General features: G+C 43.5%; 1 protein-coding gene across 1 annotated transcript in view; it reads left to right on the forward strand.

The window, feature by feature from the left end:
- The window catches only part of Kif13a (kinesin family member 13A), a 201,125-nt gene that overhangs the window by 85,981 nt on the left and 92,972 nt on the right, over window positions 1-22,172 (forward strand). Inside the window, exon 4 of the mRNA XM_023712054.1 lies at window positions 5,168-5,228. Within this exon, the coding sequence (XP_023567822.1) occupies window positions 5,168-5,228 (61 nt within the window). The remainder of the gene's footprint in view (window positions 1-5,167; window positions 5,229-22,172) is intronic.

Raw genomic sequence — 22,172 nt, forward strand, 5'->3', positions numbered from 1 at the left:
AGTAGATCCACGCATGTACATGCAGATGCACACAGGAAGTCCTGTATGAGTAGATCCACACATGTGCATGCAGACGTACACAGGAAGTCCTGTACAGGTAAATCCATGTGTGTACATGCAGATGCACACAGAGGCTGACCACTCAGGTGTCGCATTCAGGGCACTGAGAAGACACTTCTCCCTTTTGTTTTTTAAAACTTGTAAATTGGATTTTGCTGAGATTAGCACTGGAGATGGCACTTCTAAGTACGAGTGGAGTCTGCGCCGCGTCCTGCTTGTAAGCCTTGGCGCTCCCTTAGCTCAGCCAGGACATCACTCAACACTCTTGTCTTATTAAAAGCAGCTTCAGCACCTTTACTAGGTGTTCAGCACTTCACAAAAATGCAGGACTAGCATTTTTAAGAGACTGATGAAGGTGGAGCAGATGGACAGCAAACCACAGGGACTCAAAGGCTGGTGTGAGCTTTATAAGAGGAAGGAATGAGACCTTGGGATGGGGGGAGACAGTGGATTTTGTTGAAAGCAATGAAGACAATTGTTCTTGGGGAGATATATATATATATATATATATATATATATATATTTTTTTTTTTTTTTGGCAGGGTCTACAGGGTGTTTAGGGTCTCACTACTGGATTGGACTCGGACTCGTAGTGATCCTCCTGTTTTCAGCCTCCCAGCCTATTTTTCGGTTTTAATCCCTCCCATGCTGGGATTACAGGCATGGGTGCCACCATGCCCAGTCTCAGTTGCTGTCTCAGGGCGCCCCAGGGGCAGGACCAGCATGGCAGTCATTCTTAGATTTCAAGACTGACTGGAGAACATCTGTACTTTCAGCTGTCATTCTAGATGGAAATATACTTTTACAAAAAATGTTCTTGCAATTTGATCACCGTTGATGAAATAGGAAATTTATACTTGGTTCCTATTTTTGTTTACCTATCAATTTTTGTTCAGTTTATGTTGAGAAATCCTCTACCTCCCGCTATTGAGTTGATACTAATGACTTTATAGCGAACAGTAGAATGTTTTTAGAATTCTAATAAAATGAATTAGTCTGAATAACATGTTTCTCTAACATATGTCAACTTTGAAAAAGTGACTTTCTTTTCCTTTGAAATGACAAATTCCAAAGAATAATTTGCAAAAAGAAAAAAACAAAAAAGAATAATTTGCAAGAAAATGGTTTTATCTCAAAGTATCAATGAATTTTTAAAATGAGTTTTATATTACAAAATCAAAACTATTGTAAGACATAAGAAAATCATGGGTCCTCATTAACAATCCTTTTGTTATTCATTCATAATTAAATTTTGGTGAGGAAAAGAATGAATAGTTTGTGAATAATTTTATTTGTAACAAGATTGTAAGAAAATGACTAGACTACCTGAGACAAAATAAACATCTTTGAAATTGCCCTGATGTTCATAATAAAAACTTTTCAGTGACAAATAAGTAATTGTTTTCATGTCAGTACAGACTACACACTGTGCATGATGAGGCCTTGCTTGTTTATCCACGGGGACCTTGGGGTGATGGTGCCCCAGGGGCCCCCAGTGTTCATCTAGTGGTTAGATCCATATTTGGCCATTCGAGCAACCATGTTCTCCTGAATATGCATCTGAAAGTAGTGGAACTTCTAAGAATACGCCCTGAAGCTTGAACTTCTGTGTGCTCATATCCGAATCTTGTTCTTTTCTGCATCATTAATTGAAAAACCATTGTGGATGGTGGCTCTTCTGGACAGTCCCACAGCAGGTGGGCCCCAGTCTATGAGCCTCACAAGGAAGAGCCATGGCATAAGGCAGTTCTGTGTCACCCGGGGCAATGGGAAGCCCCATGCAGCTTCAAATAAGGAAGGAGGGGTGGGAGACCATGGGTAGCCGAAGATTAAAGAAAGAAAAGAATTTTTCTATGTACTTGATTTGAGTTTTCGGGAAAGCACTCAGATTTCTGGGCTTCAGCTTTCCTCCTGATAAATATTTACTAAAATTTACTGCATGACTGCCTTGCATGACTGTCAGTCTAAAATCCATGTGATCAAAGATTTTGAAATCAAGACATAGTTGAAAGAAAGAGGGTAAGCAAAGAACAATAGTATTATCAGGGACCTTTTTTCCTTAGTGACTTAACAAGACCCTTTATCCAAAAAAAGAAAAAGAAAAAAAGCAGGGAGGGGTCTATCCAGGATCACCAAGAAAAAAGTTTTGAGCTAGGGATGAAAACTTTACATGCAGAAAATAAGTGATTATTCCATTCCAAATTACAAAGCAACTCTTTGAGCAGCCAGAAGACAGCAGTAGATACTTAAAACATTAGAAAACTGTGTCTGTTAGAAAGTTTGTGAGAGCTGACCTGGTCCAAAGGGAAGGAAAATGCACTGAGAATGAAAGGTAAGTGTTCTAAGTAGCATGCATGGCATATTGCAGAATATCCTTTCCTGGAAGTGTTTAAATACAAGGCAGATCAGCATCTCTTGGGAGATGCTTGGAGCTCAGACCTGCCCCAAGGCAGGATTAACCGGATTATGCCTGTGTGGTCTTTCAGTCCTAGTGCAGTGAATATTCCCCACCCTCCAGGCTGAAGCTGGTGTTCCCTAGCTGTTGATCCTCAGCTTGGTTATGGAAGGCCAGAGTGCATGTATAAATAATCAAAGTTCAGTTTGAGTGTGACTTAGATGATGTGAGCTCCCTCCATCACATATACCTGGGTCGTTGTTAAAGCAATAGAATAAGATGGGGGTGAAACTCCAAGAACATGACTTAGTCTTCTGCAGTGTCAAAAGTACCTGCCTCCTTGCAAAGTTTCAGTGCCATTCAGCGTTCAGTAAGCAATTCTAGAGCAGCAGGGCAGGCTCCCCAGATGAAGCAGATACCTTAGTGCTGCTGCCTTCGTGGAATTTAAAGTACAAGTGGAGATGAGGTGTGCACCCCGAGGGTCATGTGCATGGCAGATGAGAAGAGAACACCGGGGATAAGAGCCATGACAAGAGGCTGTTTAAAAAGTGTGAGATTTCAGAGAATAGCAAGTTGATTCTTTTGATTTGAGCAACAAATAGTTGCAGAAAAGAAATAATAATTTTGTCAAATAATAATATTGGACAAACCTTAAGGAGTTGAATAGTTTGGAAGGGTGGATGTTAAGAATGGGGGAGGGGTGGGATGGTATGTAGTAATCCCAAGGTAAGGAAACTTCGGCTAGCGCGTGAGGAATGTTGGCTGGCACGACCTTGTTGTGGCCAGTCTCCAGGCCAAAGAGTATGCTCTGTATCCATGCAGTGCTTATGGGCCCTCGGAAATGCTTGAGCCCTGGAGGGGGCCTGCCCCCACGAGGTTGCTGGACTACAACAGAGAAGTGGAGCTGGGCGTGCGTGGTGGTGCGTGTCTGTAATCCCAGCACTTAGGGCGGTAAAGCAGGAGGATTGCATGTTCTGAGTCAAGCCTGGGCAATTTAGCAAGACTGTGTCTCAAAAAGTTAAAAAAAAAAAAAAAAGTGTGGGGGTGCTAGAGAGATAGCTCAGCAGTCTAAGCACCTGCCTGGCAAGGTTCTATTCCAGCCCAAAAACTAGGCATGATAGTGCACCCCGGTAATCCCAGCACTGGGGAGCCTGAGACAGGAAGATCACTACGAGTCCGAGGTGTGTAGTGAGACCCTATACCAAATACATAAATATATAAAAGATGAAAAAAAAAAAGATGAGTCTTTTTGGACTCATCTAATCCAAAAAGAAATTCTGAGGGCTGGCCAGATAACTCAGTGGACTAAAGCACCTGCTTAGATGCAGAGACTGGGGTTCAATCCCTGGCCTGCATGCCAGCCCTGCCCCTCCCCCGGGGTGTGCTGAGATGGGATCCAAATTGGGTGTGGTGGTGTGCCTACCAGCATTTGGGAGGCTGAAAACCGGAGGATCACTGCAAGTCTGATCTGTGTAGTGAGACCCTGTAGGCCCTGTACTAAATATATATATTTTTTTAAACTGGGGATATAGGGGTGTAGCTCAGCAGATGCCCAGGGTTCAGCTGCGTGGGGCAAAGGGGAAAGAGAAGGGAGGAAAGGAGGCTGGATATAGCAGGGAGCCCATCAGAGATACTGTTGAGTGGTCTGAGCCAGTTTGCCAAGGAGTATACTGAGAAATACTATTTTCAAGGGATGTTGATAGACATTCCCCCTAAAAGCACTACCTCACCACAATTAACTGGGGAGATAAAGCCCATTAAATGGATTCTTCAGGGTTTTTTTGTTGTTTGTTTGTTTGTTTGTTTGTTTGTTTGCGGAACCAGGGATTGAACTCATACCCTTGCATTTGCCAGGGAAGAGCTTATTCTACTGAGCCATCTCCCCGGCCCCTAAATGGATTCTTTACTAGAAGTCTTTTCAGAGCTTTTATTATTGAATGACCACTAGGGTCAAATAGGGTGACCCATGTGCACTAGTTCCAACCTGATTTAATCTTTTTTCATAAACTGTCTCATAAAGCCATTTTTTTGGAACACACTTGAAGCAGCATTGCTTTGCACATTGAATAATGATGGAGGGAACACAGATGATACCCAGGGGGGGAGCAGGGAGCTGGGAGAGAACACCAGTCATTCCTGGTCTGCTGTGGGTGTGCAGTGGTGGGGAAGGCTAGCACATGGGAGGGTGCATTATGGGGGTTTAGCAGGAGCTGGGGTACCAGAGGAGAAAGAAGCGCAGCCCTGGGGACACGGGCTCACAGACTGCTGTACTAGAAGGGACAGCGCAAGGAGAGAAGGCGCCGGTGTGAATGGGCGGCTAGCGTTGAGTGCTACCGGGGAAGCCACAGGAGAGCCGGGTGCTGGGCCCGTGGGCTTGGGAAGCAAAGTTGGTTTTGTTGTTTTCCTATCTCATTCTTTTCTTTCTCTTTCTTTCTAGATATAAATGTTAAAAAAGAAACTTGCATATGATTTCTCCCTCAGTGTTATACAACTTGCTCAATTACAAGAAGATAGCCATAAATTTAGTCAAAAAGAAATTCAGAGTTAAGAAAAGGCCCAAGTGTACTATAGTGGTTGAGGGTTGTTTGTTCTTGGCTTTTCTCCACTCTGTCAGATAATAGTGGGCATCCCGCTCATTTTATCAGTAAATTATTATTGTTTTGCAACCTGCTTTACTATACAAAGTTAATTTTTAATATTTTGTTTTTTCAGGTGTTTGCCTTCGATTATTGCTTTTGGTCCATGGATGAATCGAACACTACAAAATATGCTGGTAAGTTGACTCCTTCAGCTGGGCTGCTTGCCTCTTCTACTGTGTCTGTTTTCTCTAATTATTCTGAGGTTTTGTTCTTCCCATGCAATTTGTAACCCATCTTTCAATGCTAGTGCTTGAGTCTGAAAGTTGATATGGTTTGGTTTCAGAATCTGGCTGTGCCACTTACAGACATGGACAGGCTTGCTCTTTTGGGTTAACTGGAGGATTTAGCCCAGGACTTTTGCACTGAGCTACATCCCAAGCACTTCACTTACACACACACACACACACTCTCTCTCTCTCTCTCTCTCTCTCTCTCTCTCTCTCTCTCTCTCTCTCTCAGAGGAGGGGAGGGGAGGCGAGATGAGGGGAGGGGAGGGGAGAGGAGAAGAGAAAAGAGAAGGTCTCTCTAAGTCACTAAGTTGTTCACACTGGGCTTGAAATAGTGATCTTCCTACCTCAGCCTTCCAGAATGCTGGAAATGTTTTATGCTAACCTCATAGACCTAGTTCCTCCCCTAACGAGGGGATCATTACCTTCAGGGATGTTCCAAGTGTTGGAGAGCACGAGGAACCATGTCAAGTCACAGTGGCAGCTGCTGTATGACCTCACGAGGAGCTTTCATTTGCCTTGACTTCCTTCGTCCTTTTCTGGGCATCTGTCTTAGTTGCTTTTCTCTTGTTGCTGGGACAAAATACCCAACAGCCCAAATTAAGAAAGGAAAGGTTTATTTTGCTCATGTAAAGTTAGTGGAGGGACCGGGGAGATGGCTCAGTAGAATAAGCGCTTGCCTGGCAAGCACAAGGGCCTGAGTTTAATCCCCGGTTCTGCCAAAAAAAAAAAAAAAAAAAAAAGAATTTTTAAAGTTAGTGGAGGTTTCAGTCCGTACTTAGCTGGCTCCGGCAGAGTGACACAGGGCAGAGGGCAGCAGTTCATGGCGGTGGAAGACAGCAAAACAGCAAGAGCAAATGGGAGGAGTAGCAGCAACAATGGCTATAGAGAGCAAGTCTGTCTTATGTTGTATTCAGGCTATCTGCCCCAGGCCAGGTGTAACACTCACACTCATAATCCAGCACAGGATCAGGAATTAATCACGAAGTCTAGAAGTCTGCCCCATGACTGCATGAGGATTTGGGGGACAACTAGACACAAACCATAACAGCACCCCCTGTTTTGTCTATGTAAGCAAAATTTCTGGGGCATATTCAAATCCTCAGCACCCTAAACAATCACTGGTCACAGGAATAAAGTTATGTGTTCCTCAGGGACACCTGCCTCTACTCATGTTTTGTGATTGCAGCCCTTGTCACCTTTCTGTGTAATGTATCTGATTGCTTTTCTTCATCATTTATGGTTTAGAGAATCGTGGCCTCTTCTTAGGCATCAGTCACCCTTGCTTTAGTTCAAAAGGAGAACATTGGTTTCAAGGAGAAAGTCTTTGCTTGTGTGTGTGTGTGTGTGTGTGTGTGTGTGTGTGTGCCTGCGTGCGTGCATGTGTGTGCATGTGCGTGCGCATGAGTGAGTGTGTGTGTGTGTGTCAGGACGGAGAGGGAGAGGGTCTGAGTTTCCCTGGCTGGTCTCAAATTTGTGCTCCTCCTGCCTTAGCCTTTCAAGTAGCTGGGATTATAGGTGTGTACCACTGTGCCTGTTCCTTTAATTTGTTTTTGTAGTTGACAAAAGTTGCATATCTTTGTCATGTACAACATGATGTTTTGAAATGTATATATTATGGAATAGATAAACTGAACTAATTAACATTTTGTGCACTTATTTTTTGTGATGAGAATACTTAAAATCCACCCGATTTTCAAGAATATAGTACAATGTTGTTAACTATAGTCATAATATGGCATGATAGATTTAACTACATGTACAAACTCCCTGAGTTTTCCCCCTTATTTCTATTCTAGCAGCAGCATCTAGATTGCTTTTTCATTTAGTTTAGGGGAAAATGTAGATCTTAGGGTTTGAGGCAAGAGGAAGTCACTTGGACTGGGGCGTGGGCCTGTAATCCCAGCGCTTGGGAGGCTGAAAACAGGAGGATCTCACTGTGCAGTGAGACCCTGTAGAACCTGTACTAAAAATACAAAAAAAAAAAAAAGAGGAAGTCACTTGTTAGCAGAAAGTTAACTCTTGTTAGCTTTTTCTTTGCCACCTAAACAAATTTATTGAGAAGCTATTTGATACGTGTTTTCAAAGATTAATCATTGTTACACTAGGAAAACTTCAGTTGCTTCCATTGAGTAAATCTGCTTTTCCAGACTTCATTCCTGCAATTTAGCAAGTGTTTTATTAAAATGAATAAGTAGTTCTTAATGTTGACTATAATTAGTCTTTTATCACCCTTTTGGGATTTTTTTTTTTTCTCATTTGTGTAATTGGTTCACTACACAGCTCAGACTCGTAGTGATCCTCCTCTTTTCAGCCTCCCCAGCAGTGGGATTATAAGAGTGTGCCACCACACCTGGACACATTCATCGGCTCAGTTTGCCACCCCCTGAGCCCCCCGGTGCTGGCATGACGTGTGGAACTGCACTTGGCCAAAGCAGACACTTTGTCTGCTGAGCTATCTTGTCGGCCCCCTTTTGGGATTTTAGATAATAAAAAATACAGAATCTGGAACAGTTTTTCTTTTTTTAAATCACTCAGGGGTTAGGGAGGTGGCTCAGTGGAATAAGTACTTCCCTGGCAAGCACAAAGGCCTGAGTTCAATCCCCAGTTCTGCAAAAAAAAAAAAAAAAAAATCCATTCAGTCAGTCATTTCTTTGGTACAAGGGCTCGTTATGCAGCTCAGACTCCTAGTGATCCTCCTGTCTCAGCCTCCACAGTGCTGGGATTACAGGCGTGCACCACCATGCCTGGTTTCAGTGGCCAGCACAGCATGTGGTACTGGGGGTTAATCCTGGGACCTTGCGCTTGCCAGGCAGGTGCTTAGACTGCCAAGCTATCTCCTCAGCTCTGGAGTAGTTTCTCTTTATGGTCATCATCATGTGTATTGGTGCGTGGATGTGTGCTTTTAGATTTAAATCAACAACAAAAGTAATATATTTCTTATGGCTGATGAGACAAATGCTGTTTCTGCCCAAAGCGCAGTGACTCACCATGTCCATTTGATGTCTTTAGGATGCAAGCAATAAGTCTTCCTGAGTAGGAGGAGCTTTTCTCACACAATTCCCAAGTATTTTTCAGGACTGCTCATGGCCTACTGGGTAAAATCCCCATCCCTGGTCTAGTACGTAGCTCCAGGCTACATTCCTTACTCTCATGTTTATGACTCTCCACTACCCATTCCATGCCTCAGCCTAGGGTCTATTTTTGGTTCCTCTTGTGTAATCCAGGAAGCTAGAAAGCCTTGGGATAATCCCCAGGAAATAATAAATCCCCCACTGTGTGCACAGCTCAGGAAGCCTTTGAGGAAAAAAAAGTTAGGAAGCAAAATAAATGCTTATCAAACAATATCGTGACATGGTTTTGTACTTCTGAATTTTATAAGTTTTTAACCTTATAGAAAATCTATGGAGGGACAAAAACTGGATAGGCTGGAATTACAGGGGAGGCATCATAGAGAGGAGGCTGACACTGGATGTAGAAGTTAGGCCCTCCCCCCCCCCAAAAAAAAAAGTTAGGCCCAGGAGAAGATGTGATAAGTGCTTGAGGTGACGCCTGTGATTCTACCCCCTCCCACTTTTTTGTGATACTGGAGATTGAACCCAAGACCTTATGCTCAACTACATCTGCAGTCCCCTCTTAGTTGTTAAATTTTAATACTACACTTGATCTTAGCCAAAAGGCCGAGAAGCTATAGTTATTACATTTTGAACCAGTATCTGGCTGACTCACCATGCTTCCCAGGCTGGGCTCAAACTTGTGATTCTGTAGGTGTGTGCTACCACACCTGGCCTCTGTTGCATAATTTCTTAGTTTCTCTGAACTACAGTTTCTTTTCTATAAAATGGAAATGTCTATACCTACGTCATGCGGTTATTTAGGGCTTACATAGTTCCCTTTATGTACTGATTCATGAGAGGTACCCATAAGTGATACTTTGATTTTCCATAAAGAAGGATGGTAGTGGCAGCATTCTAAGCAGAAGGTGTGTCTTCAAGGGTGCCTTGGGTGACCTGTGATCTGTGTGGGGTGAATCTAGGTACTAGAAAGTTCTAAGAGCTAAGCTAAGAAGTTTAGACTGGAAGGGCGAAAAGCAAAAGTTGTAGACATGGTGAAGTTAATATAATCCTGAAGGAAGATGGTTTTTCTCTTTTTTTTTCCTGTGTCTGCTAGAATCACATTTCCACTATTGGTCACCAAGACACTCCACCTTTTTCAGTGTACCACGTGTGTCCCAGGAGAAGAGCAGTGGCATTGAACCCTTTAGAGTTTCCAGCGACATAAACAGCCTGTGGGGCCATGTGCCATAGGTTGTCAGGCACTGAAACAGGGCACACTTTTTATTTTAACCAGACAAAACTTCATTAAGTATAAATGATAAAATTCAGTTGTAGAATTTAAGAGTGTTGTAGCTGTCCTTTACAAGTAGCTTGCTTAGAAATATTAACATGTTAAAAGATAATTATTTTTCAAGCTTACTGATAGTCTAAAATTTGCTAAATTTTTGTTACCTAATCACATTGAAATAGAGTTCTGGCCTGCTTGGGAAAACCCAGTCAGGAGCAGGGGACTGGTTCCATCCCCAGCTTCACATGCTGCACCAGACCTGCTCTTAAGGCAGCCTGAGCCAGCCAAAAAGAAGGACAGAAAAAGAAAAAGGAGTCTGGTTGCCCTCTTAAATAAGATTTCTTGGCTCATAAAGCAATGTCAACTTGCAAAGTGTGGGAGAAATATTTCTTATTCTTTAGATATCTCCAATATCGTATAGATAATGTGGCCCCTTAGCAAAAATGTAAAAAAAAAATTGTTGCTTTTCTGTCAGGTTTTCATTCATTATAAATTTTCTGCCTAGTGAATGCATTACTAGGAAATTAGTTGATTGATTTCCATACTAATTTGATTTCCTTTTTCTTCATTTAAAAAAATAGTAATTCTTAATTGTGAATAGAAACATTAAGATCGAAGCATTCATCCTTAGTGGGAAATAGGGGAAATGGAGGGGGGGAAGCACATATTTCCGGAAACCAACCTATTTGTCAGGCTCAATGGATAATGGTGTCATTGATACTGAATCAGGGCTCTCAAAGCCGGCCTCACAACTGGGAGGTGGCGGGAAGAGCGAGGGATAAGTGTGTGGATTGAGAGGGCCGAGGGAAGTGAGGGCTCTTACGCTTCATGTGTGTCCAAGTGTTAAGCTCTCATTGTGCGCTGCTCCAACAGAGGCTGTAGTGAGAGCCCCCGCTTGGGGCCTTCTAGATTTAGCAACACGTAATTTTCTAATATAGCTAAAGGCATTACAGTGGTTTGGTTGGGGCAGCTGAAGAGTGTGGGCTCTTAGGTCAGACTGTGTGGGTTCCAGTCCCAGTTCCACCACCTGCTCTCTAAGGCCACTGAGTCCCTGCCTCTCCCTGTGCTTCTGTTTCTTCCATGTTAATTGGGGCAGTAGTAGTTCTGATCACATAGGGTTGCTCTGAAGATGAATGGCTCGCTCACCTAGAGTACCCACCCCGTGCCTGGTGCTGTGCACTCTCAGTATTTATCCCTGTCTTTATCCTTGTCACGTCACCACAGTTGGGTAGTGGCATCAGCACTGGGGACAGAGAAAGCATTGTCCTGGGATTTAGGAGATCTGGTTTTGCCACAAGCTGCTAGCTAGACTTTGGGCAAGATAACCTTTGTGGGTCTTTGTTTCCTCATCTGTGACAGGAGGGAGCATACAGGAGGGCACAGGGCCTCTTAGGATCCAAGGGCCCCAGCTCAGACCCCCTCCAATTTGCTGATAAAAAACAGATCTGCCATCTTCTGCAGCTGCACAGCTGTGCCAGTGGATTCCTCAGAGGTAAATCAAAGGCTGTTTGTTAAGCCATTTGCATTGCGCTGGACTGTGCTTGAGGTATTTTCATTTTAAAATATTCTCTTCCTTCTATTACTCTTTGGTTAGATAGTCAGAATACTGTCTGTTTCCCAAGAATTCTGAATCAAAGTATTAAGACCCTGGTGCTGGAACTAAGGAAAGGGGAAAACTACAACTACAGAGTTAGGCACTTGAAGGATGTTGTCCTGCGTGAGCCTGTGTCCCCCGCCAACCTCATACACACGCATGCGCATACATAGACACACACTGGAGATTCTGAAGTTACGTCACAGTCAATGCTGACAAACTTAAATAGACTTTATAAATGTTTAAATCATTGCTGATTACAATTTTTTTTTTTTTTTGCGGAACCGGGGATTAAACTCAGGTTTTGCGCTTGCCAGGGAAGTACTTATTCCACTGAGCCATCTCCCCGGCCCATGCTGATTACAATTGAGACATTATTGACAATCCTTTTTATTTTAAAGAGAAATCATTTCCTAAAGAGAACTGAGGCTTCTTTAACCTTGGCTTTTATTTTCTTCCTGGCTTTCTATATATCTTCATGCCAGATGTAAAGACCAGGCTGGCGGTGGCTTACCTGGGGGGGGGGGGGCGTCATGTGGATGCGGACACTCTGTGGCCCCAGAGGATATAAGCTGTTGACTTAGAAATTATGTAACAGTTCTTGCCATATGGCAGCTGCTCAGATCTGCTGAAGCCTGTGTTTTCAGGCGTTGTTGATGGGAAAGGTCATGTTGCGATGCTTCTCTGCTCACGCTGCTTTATCCTGTGAGGGGAAGCCTGAGCGCTGCTGAGCCCTGGGCTGGGGGGGCATCCTTGCGGGAGGGGCTTGTGTACCCAGAGATAGAAGCTTGCTTCCCATTGTTTAACCAAAGCAAGGATAATGAGACAAACATGTCCACCGAAGCTGACGTTCTACAAGGCAGCAATAGCCAGAATAGAGCCAACTTTTCAGCAGCAGTCCACAATAATCATTTGTTTCAGCATATGCCTTGTTCCACTATTTTACTGTGCTATTTGAGTGAAGGTTAGATTTCTAGTAAGTCAAAGCATGGACTCAGAAGTCAGACTTCCTGGGTTCAAATCTTGGTCCTGCCACTTCCTAGTGTGTGACGGTAGACTGTAAAAGCAATCTATCCTTTCTACAAGTCATGATGGATTGTGAGGATGCCATGTGACATGTGCATAAGGCACTCAGCAAGTGCCACCTTCAGTAATTGTTAGCTGTTAAGTTTAAACTGTGAAGATATCCCTAACGGCTGTTTGCACATTAGTAAGTTGGCTGTTAGTTAAGGGCCGGGGAGATAGCTCAGTAGAATAAGTACTTGCCTGGCAAGCACAACGTCCTGAGTTCAAGCCCTGGTACCACCAAAAAAAAAAAAAAGAAAGAAAGAAAGAAAAGAAAATTGTTAAAATATTTATGATAAAGGATGTTTGCCATCCTGAAAGATGTTCATGAAAAAATTCTGGATGTAGAGTCCTTCTAGATTTTTATTTTTACAGCATTTTATAAACTCCCCCATCCCTACTTTGACAGTTCTGTCAGTGACGTGCCTTCCTCAGGTTGCTCCTAAGCATTCAGCTAGGTTTTCTTAGAATCAGCAACTCTCTTTTCTTTTTACATTTGCTAATTAAATTATTTAATTACAGAGAAGTGCAGCTGGTATAAGCCAGTTTAGGAGGGAGCCCTACTGACCTTTATGAAAACATAACTCAGTGGGCAGAGAGTTTCGCCTTCTGGCTGGAGTGACTTCGCCTGCAGTGAGCCTGCATCCCTATAGCGCCTAGAGGGGGGACGTCATGTTGGCAGATCCACAGAGCTAGGCAACTAGAGGTCACCTAAGAAAAATGTGTTTTTTTAAAAGATGTCCCAAATAAATGATCTAAGCTTATCTTGTTTTTAAAACTAGTAAGGTGTGTGTACCCATGTATTTAAATATATAATTTATCATGTATATTACTATATTTCTGCTTCTCACCTCTATTTTCTTTTTTGTCCTACCCAACCCTTTCTCTCTCTCTCTTTCTCTCTCTCTCTCTCTCTCTCTCTCTCTCTCTCTCTCTCTCTCTCTCTCTCTCTCTTTCTCTCTCTTTTTCTTCCAGAACCAGGGATTGAACTCGGGCCTTTGCGCTTGTCAGGGAAGTGCATATTCCACTGAGCCATCTCCCCGGCCCAACCCTACTTTCTTTCCTCCGTCTGTATCTATTCCTTAGAGTATCTGCAGCGCCCAGAGATATCAATTGACTTAATTAAAGATACTTAGAGGGTAGGGAACAGTAATATCAACTGAGAAAGTGTCTTAAACATGAAGTTCACATCTCTATTCTAATCCTTTTTTTTTTCTTCTTTCTCTTTTGAAAACTTACTTTATTTTTTCTTTTCATTTTATGTATTTGGTACAGGGTCTCACTATGCAGCTTGGACTTGTAGTGATCCTCCTGTTTTCAGCCTCCTCTGTGCAGGGATTACAGGCATGTACCACCAGGCCCAGACTCAGTCACTGGCTCAGCATGCCTCTGGGGCAGGAACCCTAGTCCCTGTGCTTGGCAAGGCAAGCACTTAAGTCTGCTGAGTTATCTTGCCGCCCCATGCCCCCCCCCCCTTTTTAAGAGCACAAGCAGAATGTATTTACTGGGAGAAAGAAAGCTTCTGTCCAAGATAGGGACAGAAGGGGAGCCAAGTGAGTTGCCAAGGAATCTGCCTTTTTGAAGGGATTTTTATAGAGCAAAACCATGAGGTGAGGTGGGTCCAAGGTGGAAAACATGGGAACTCTCGCAGGAGGTGGACAAAACTGTGGTCAGCCAATGAGGTTACAAGCACAATTGCTCAGGTAAAATGGATTAAATTGGAGTCAAATGGGAAATTGAGTCACATAGCTGGCCTGAAAATAGAACAGGGACTTTTCCTGTAGGGGGTTCAGTTAGTGACTCTTCTTGGCTTCCTCAAGGTGATAAAAACCTATTTAGAATACCAATCCTGAGCTAGGGAGATAGCTCGGTGGTCTAAGCACCTGACTGGCAAGTGGAACAACCCAAGTTCAATCCTAATTTATGCTATGCTGGAACCCGAACCCTGGGCATCCTGTGCCAGCCTCAAAACTGGGAGTGGTGGTGCATACCTGTAATCCCAGTGCTGGGGAGGCTGAGACAGGACGATCACTAAAAGAGTCTGAACTGTGTAGTAAGGCCCTGTATCAAATAAATAAATTTTTATTTTTTTTAAAAAAAGTATCAGTCCTGGATGCCCATCCCTGGGGAACATGTGGCTGCATTTGTTCAGTCTTGCCTTAAGGTCTGGCTCACAGCATGAGTGTCCATCTGTCCTGCAATTGCAAGGTATCTTGTCTTTTGTACTGTCTCCTTGAGGGCCCAGCCCTGTCTGCCTACCTACAATACTGTCTCACTCAGCTGCCTATAATATTCCCCCCTCTGAAGAAGTAACCCAAACTGCTGTGAAGGAATAATGAGTGATGACTGCTGTGGCTTCTGCAGGTTGAAAGGACTCAGAGTTGTTGACCGGCAGTCAGACACTCTCCAGAGGTTTGATCTAAAGGCCCTCCATAGACACCAAGCATTTTCATCTTGGGTAGGTGTATAGCTTTGAGTCACCATCCAATGATTTGGTGAACCACCTCCAAATGATACAGGGGAATGAAACTCCCAATGTGAAAGACAGAGTTTGTGTTCTCTAAAAGCAAAGATGAATTTTAGGATCAGTGAAGGTTAAGGGCAGAATGTATTTATTGGGGGAAAAAAGCTTCTCTTCTAGAGCAGGACAGAAGGGGACCCATGGATTACCCTCCTTTTTCTATAGAACATAATTATCTGATTACCCACTTAGCAGAAACTTATTGCCCCCATTTTACAACTTAGAAAACTGAGGCTAGGAGAGGGCTGAAAGAAGTGGTGAATGTGGATTTAGTGGAGGATTGATTGGAGTTCCTGATGCGACACATCTTTCCCTCCCTCCTGAGACAGGCTTGTTAGGAAATCGCACCAGGGTGCTGTGTGAGGACCCCTCCAGGAATAGTGCTGACCGTACTTTCCCTCCCTGCCAGGTGCTTGAGTCCTGGATGGCGCGTTTGGTTTGGGCTTGTTTTATCCTCCCCTAGCCTTCTGGAATACTGTGCTTGCAGTCCAGAAGAGATCCAAGCCTAGTCCGTTGCTTTGCGAGAGAGTGAGGGGGCACAGCACCACCAGGCAGGCAGAAGTGCTTGCTCTGTCTGTGGCTAAGCAGTGTGGAAACCCTTCTTGAGGAGCCCAACACACAGGCTCTATCAGACAGGCTTCCCGGCGAGGCACCTGTGTTGGCTCTGGGGCCGAAGGCCGTGCCTATGTGACCCCTGCCTCGGTGACTCAGCTGCTTTGTCCAGCAACAAGAAAGTGCAGGGCTCTCACCACCCCAGGACTGTTGCTGGGGTGGAAACATCTGTCCTGGTGAGTCACGCCTGCCATGCTGTGGGTGAGACTTAAGTTCGCACAGCTGATAGCTCTTGGGTGCCATCGTGGAAAATGGCCCACAGGTTACTTTTACCCTCATGGTCCATTTTCTCAGGTTCCTTTTCCTAGGCCTGTTCGCGACAGACTCCTGTAGTTGGTTAAAAGTTGAATCTGCTCCACCAAGTTGGGCCTTAAAGACTTAGTTTTTTTAATCTAAACTCTGTAGTTTTGGGTCATTTAACCTAAACCTAGTCAGAAGATACGGCCTGTCAAAATTTTTAAGAGCTGCATTTCTGTACACCAAAAGTTTTTGAAGAAAGAATTTGCTTAACCCTCAGCCAGGTTTGACATTCTTCATCCCTTGAGGTATGTGTACAGAACCTGCCTGGTCCTGCGCTGTCCAGGTGCTCAGATTTGAGCGGGGCCACCTGCCAGGTCCAGACTCGTCAGATCATGGTGGCTGTCAGCCCTGGTTAGAAGTGGAAAAGCATCTTCGCAGAGCAACAGGCCCAGGAATTCCAAGGCAGTGATTTTGAGCCCACTTTGTTTCTGCTTTAACTCCAAAGAGAAAAAAGATGGGGAAAAGAAAGAAAACTAGGAAGTTTTACTGAAGATTATTGATTGTGTTTATAACGCCAACTTTCCACTATTATAATGAAATACCTGAGGTAATTAACTTACAAAGAGAAAGTGATGTTTGCTTTCTTTTGAGGGTCCTAAGCCATGATTTGGCCCTCTTACTTTGGGCAGTACTTGATGCTGGGAGTGTGTGGCAGAGCACAGACCCCTCAGGGCCGGGAAGCAGAGTGAGGAGGAGGAGCCTGGGAGGTCCATTCTGCCACCCTGGAAACTGAGCCTTGAGAACAGGAGCCTTCCAGGGAGCATTAGTGACCCAAACTACAGCGTTCAAATCCTTGGTACTCACCCTCGTAGTACTATAGAAAAACAAAGCATCGGGCAGCTCTCAGGTCAGGTCCTGTGCATCGCTGTGCTTGGTGTTTTAGCCAACTATGGTGTGTGTCAGCCATTGATGCAGAGTGTACACAACACAGGAACTCTGCCCCGGTGTTTCAGTCTTTCGCTTTGTAGCACACAGCCCACACAGTGCTTTATCCTGTGTCTCTTCAGTTATCAAATGCTGGGTGTATGAATGATAGGAAACGTCGTCAGCATTGTCATTGTCTTCGTTGTCCTGTGTGTGTGGGGATCCCCCCTTTAAGCACCCCCCCCCCCGTTCCCTGCAGTCTGCCTGCTTTCTCTCCATTGGTGCTTTGCCTGCAGGGCCTCACTATTGAGAGAATTGCTGTGGTAACCTAGCTCTTACTGTTCCCACTGAGACAGGTTACGTGGAGACACACTAGTTTTTCGAAGGTCTGTGTCATATGTGACTCAGGCTGGGATGACTTAGGTCACCTGTGGTTCTGCATGTTGAAATTCCACACAGCAGCTCCTTTATTCTACCATTGTGTTGTGGTTCTCTTTGGGCGTGTTTTAAGATTTGGCCTCATGACTATAGAAGTTCTCTCTGATCACACACCCCAGAGGAAACTGACCTCACGGGCAGGGCGAGTAACAGTGAGGTCAGGCTTGCCCTGAGGATTCACCTCACCACGCCACATGTGAGAGCTGATGTCTGGAGAGTGACCACCTCCTCCCTGGCACCAGTCCTGCCAGGCCTCACGGCCTTGAGGTTTGACAGCGTTGTGGCTTTGCTCTGTTTGTCTGGGCTAGGAGCAAATACACATAGAGCCTCTTGCTTTCCATGGCTTCTGAATTTTTTTCATGTAGGATTTCCCTTAAACAGCACTTCACTGAGTTTGAGTGTAGTTGAGAAACATTTAGTGTGGGAGTAGTTGAGAAATATTTAGTGTGGGAGTACTCATCTTTTATGGGATCCACCCATGCACTATTTGAATTCCCTGGCCCCTGCCACCCAGCATAAATTGTAGCTTTTCTTGTAAGCCAGGGTGCAAGATGCAGTGGGCCAATGAAGGTAATCATTGTATACTATAGCATGTCATAATACAAATGCAAAATAATAAAACTAAATCCTCTTTTAAAAAAACAGGCAGTGGGTAAGTCATTATTTTCATATAGTAGGCAAGAGGAATATTATGTTTAAAACATAGAAGTGAAGAAAACAGCATTTTAAAAGCCCATCTTTTGATAAGCCAGGGTGTCCATAACCCACGTAAAGGTCTTATTTGGTGTTTCCTATTTCCTCCTGTAGAGTGAAGTGTGACTGTCACATGGGCAGTGGACAACTGACTATAAGGAGGACAGAAATTGTAGACAGGGTCCACAGGCAGTTTTCTGCCTTATTGAACAGTCTGGGCTCTTTTGCAGCTGTTTCTACTATACTGATGGTGACCAGAAAGTCACTGGAAAGAAAGAATTGGTTAAAAAAAAAAAAAAATCCTTTGGGGGCCTGCCCGTTAGCTCAGTTCTTTAAGTGGCTGCTTCAACAAAGCAGTCAGGCTCAGGTTGCTGTGGTTCAATCCCCACAACTCCAGCCAGCCAAACCTGCCCTGGAGGCATTCGGAGCAAAAAAAAAAAAAGAAAAGGAAAGGAAAGGAAAAAAAGAATTGGTGAAGCATGGCAATACACTAAAACTCCCCAGAATGGAAAAATAGCAGGGAATTGTGGGACGTGTCCTATTGGCATCTTTGTTTGAATGGATAACACTGCTTTCTTACCAGCTCACCCCTAGTAACTTTCTAACTTCGTGTCACAAAAGAATGAAGACTATTTTTCCTGTCCTATGTAGCATGCATTAGCGTGCCCCAGCCCCAGTAGTGGTGCTCCCTCTTCTTCTTGCCATCTCCCAGCATACATACCTGCGTGCACAGGCTTGGCACGCACACACACCCAGCGCCCTCACTGTGCGAGCACACCACACCTCATTCTGACAGGTGCGTCACCATCGTTACATTTGGTCGGTAGCTCTCTGTTAGTGGCACCTTCAGGGAACTAGAAAAATAATAAATGGTTCCTTTTAGAAGAAACCTTCCTATGAACTTTTCTTCTTTGACATTATTACAAAACTATCTGAAAGAAAGATAATGCAGTGATGATTTCCTTCATTGGCCCAAAATTAATTACAGTTGATCAAAGATTTAAAGGATAATATTAATAATAGATAATAACTGAAGTGTGTTCTAGACTTATCCTGGCCGGACACTATGGAAGGTGCTTTTCCCGTATCATATTATTGTCATCTCAGCAGCACAGGAAGGTAGCGACTCTGACTCCTATTCCGCTAGTGAGTGAGTTGAGAACACGCCCACATGCACTTAGCTGTGAGGGGGAGATGTGCAAATTTGAAGCTAGAACTGTGAAAGGCCAAAAAATAATAATAATAAAATAAAATTAGAAGAAGATACTGCTGAATACCTATATTATTTTGGGTGTGGAAATGTATTTGGAAGCATAACATGTAACATGAGCAGAAATCATGAGGGAAAAGAGAAAGATTTGGATCTGAAAGATCTAAAGCTTATTTATATGATGGAAAAAACCTTAAGTCTGAAAGGTAAATGATAGACTAGAGGAAAATATTTATAGTGTATGTGTTAGGCACCCCAGGGAGTATCTTTAAGATGTAATTAGCATTTTAAACCTAGTAAGGGAATAAACAATGGTTATACTGATTTATGAAATGAACACAGCCCACTTGCTAAAGGTTAAATACAAAAGAGGAAGGAAGAAAGAAAATCCGGCAAAAGGCACTTTTTCCTATTGACTTAGTCAAAATTCAGAAGGATGATAACACTGTTGTGGAGAATTCTGATGAAAGGAGAGTGCACGTTGCTTAGAGGACCTAGCAGTTGGATTTGGGGAGTTTGCTTCCCAAAGTGAGTAGGAAAGTAACAGAGATAAAGATGCCAGGATAGATGTTTCAGAAAAATAAGGAGAAATTAAATATCCTTATAGTGAACATTCTTCATACAATGGAAAGCTAAACAGCTATTAAAATTGTTAGTGTTGACGTATATTTGTAGAGAAGGGAAAATGTTCATAATTTCTTGTCCTCAAAGAAAATAAATTTCCTTTGAGAACATATGTGAAGGCATAGTAAGAAAATGGATTCAAATCTCCCTATAACCCACTCTTGTAAAAATATGTGAACTTCACAGTAGTTCTTTATATTTTATAGTTTTATAAATTGTGCTTCAGGATAGTTTAAGGAGGGAAGAGAAAACAAAATCTTTTTAGAAACAGTATAGAGGCCAGCAAGATAGCTCAGTAGACTAAAGCACTTCCTAGGGAAACTTATGCAAGCTCAGGCATGTGCAGGGACTGTGGTTCGATCCCCGGCACCACATGCCACGCTGAGCCTGCCACCAAGATCAAACATGGTGGTGCATGCCTGTAATCCCAGCACTGGGGAAGCTGAAAGCGAGAGAATCAGGACAAGTCCAAGCTATGTAGTGAGACTCGCAACAACCAAATGCATTAAACACACACACACACAATACTTTTCTATTTTTTAATAGTTCATTTTCTAAAAAATCTTCCTTTGTTATGAATAAAACTTTATTTAAAAAACTTTATTAAATGTGATACCTCTGAATTATATTGTCAGTCAAGCATAGCTATGAAAGAACTAGACTACATTCTGAAATCCTAGTTATGTTTAGCAGAAATCAGAATAATTTCCCCCACGTATATTTATGGTCCTGCTTCGAAGGTGACTCCAGGTGTCATGCAAGAATCCCCTGCATGTTTCTATCAGGGTTCTCCAGTTAGTCGTAAGTATGTATTGAGCCCACTGGCTTATTTGACAAAGGCTTCCCCTAGTGTTTTGTGGTTCATTAGAATTTCAGAAACAGAAACAGTCTGCTTTCCCCAACCTGTAAACAAATACAATTAAACATTTCTATTTCAATGAACAATCTTTGGTTGACTTAATCATCCTTAATGAGGAGAAAGGGGCCCTCAATTAAAAGCATATCAGCCTGAGACTAGCTGTGTCAGCAAGGGAATAGCTCAGAAGATACGAATGTTCTCTACATGCCCTGAACTCCTGGGAGGCAGTGGCCCCTCTTCTGGGAGCTTGCTGTTGGGACAAACATGTACCTACACACACACACACACACACACACACACACACACACACACAGTGGTGCAGCATGGTACATTCTGGCAATTCGGAGACCAGAAGTGGGAGCCCCTGTTTCCCAGTGTCCTACAGCATGGGTTGTTGGTGATGGATGAACATTAGGCTTTAGAGTGTTCAGGGCGGGCCAGCGTACCTTGCTGCTCACTAGCAGTCAACCTTATCTACCTTTTTTTTTTTTTTTTTGGTGGTAGTACTAAGGACTGAATTCAGGGCCTTCCCACTGAGTTACCTCCCTAGCCCTTTAATTTTATTTTTATTTTTTATTTTGAGACCTAAGTCACTAAGTTGCCCAGTCTGTGACCCTCCCACCTCAGCTTCCTAGAGTGCTGGGATTAGAGGCATGTTTATCACACCGGTTTATTAATCATAGTTTATACCTGGACTACTTGGTACTGTGAAGATTTGGTGATATAAAATAAGTAATGTGTATTACAACAGGACAGTGGATAAAAATTCTCTTCCTAAGTACAAGTGAAGTTGGTTACTTCATGTCCTACGTAGTATTTACAAGTAATTTGGACATCATCTAAATTGAAAGTTTCCTCTTAATATGCTAGAGAATTCTTTAACCATTTGAATTATTTTTCATGCAGTTTTAGAATATATATCCTGGTGTGTTTGACACACCTAACAAAGAAAAAGGCACACTGTAATTTGCTCTTGAAAGAACATAGGAAAAAACCCCTCATAATTCCAGCTGACTTGGTATCAGGAGCAGAAATCCGAAACATTACATTTACAACCTGACAGGGTGGCAGATGTAAGTGCTTCATCGGCTAATGACCTCGGGCTGGTTGGAGCTGTGGTAAGACTCTCTGACCACAGTGTTTCCCTGAATTTGAGTCATTGCAGCAGCGCAAGCTCTTCACCTTGGTCTGCTTTGTGCTGCTAAGAAATAATTCCCAAGCCAGGCGTGGTGGCGCATGCCTGTAATCCCAGCCCTTGGGAGGCTGAAGCAGGAGGACTGCTGCAAGCCGAGACCAGCCTGGGCTATAAAGGGAGCTCCAGGCCAACTGGAGCTACATAGTGAGACCCTGTCCAAAAGGACATTTGATATTGGGCTGATGTCACTATCACAGAAGAGGATTCATTGCAAAAGTTAGTAGGACCTTCTCCTGCACCTGGACGGGCCTTTGGCCATGACAGCAGGCAGCAAAGAGACCCTCTGCAGGTGCTGTCCCTTGTCTGCCTTCCCACCTTTAGAACTGTGAGCTGATGAGCTGATGCGTCTCTGTTCTTTATAAATGATCTAGTCTCAGGAACTTTTTCTTTTGTTGTCCTTTCTTTTCTTTTTCTTTTTCTTTTTTTTTTTTTTTTCTTCACCATGCAGTTCAGGCTAGCCTTGATCTCACTTTGCAGCCCAGATTGGCCAGCAAGCCTGCTTCCTGAGCCTCTTCCTGGGGATTACAGGTGT

The sequence above is a fragment of the Octodon degus genome, unplaced genomic scaffold, assembly GCF_000260255.1.
Source record: "Octodon degus isolate 3935 unplaced genomic scaffold, OctDeg1.0 scaffold00023, whole genome shotgun sequence".
Classification (NCBI taxonomy): Eukaryota; Metazoa; Chordata; class Mammalia; order Rodentia; family Octodontidae; genus Octodon; species Octodon degus.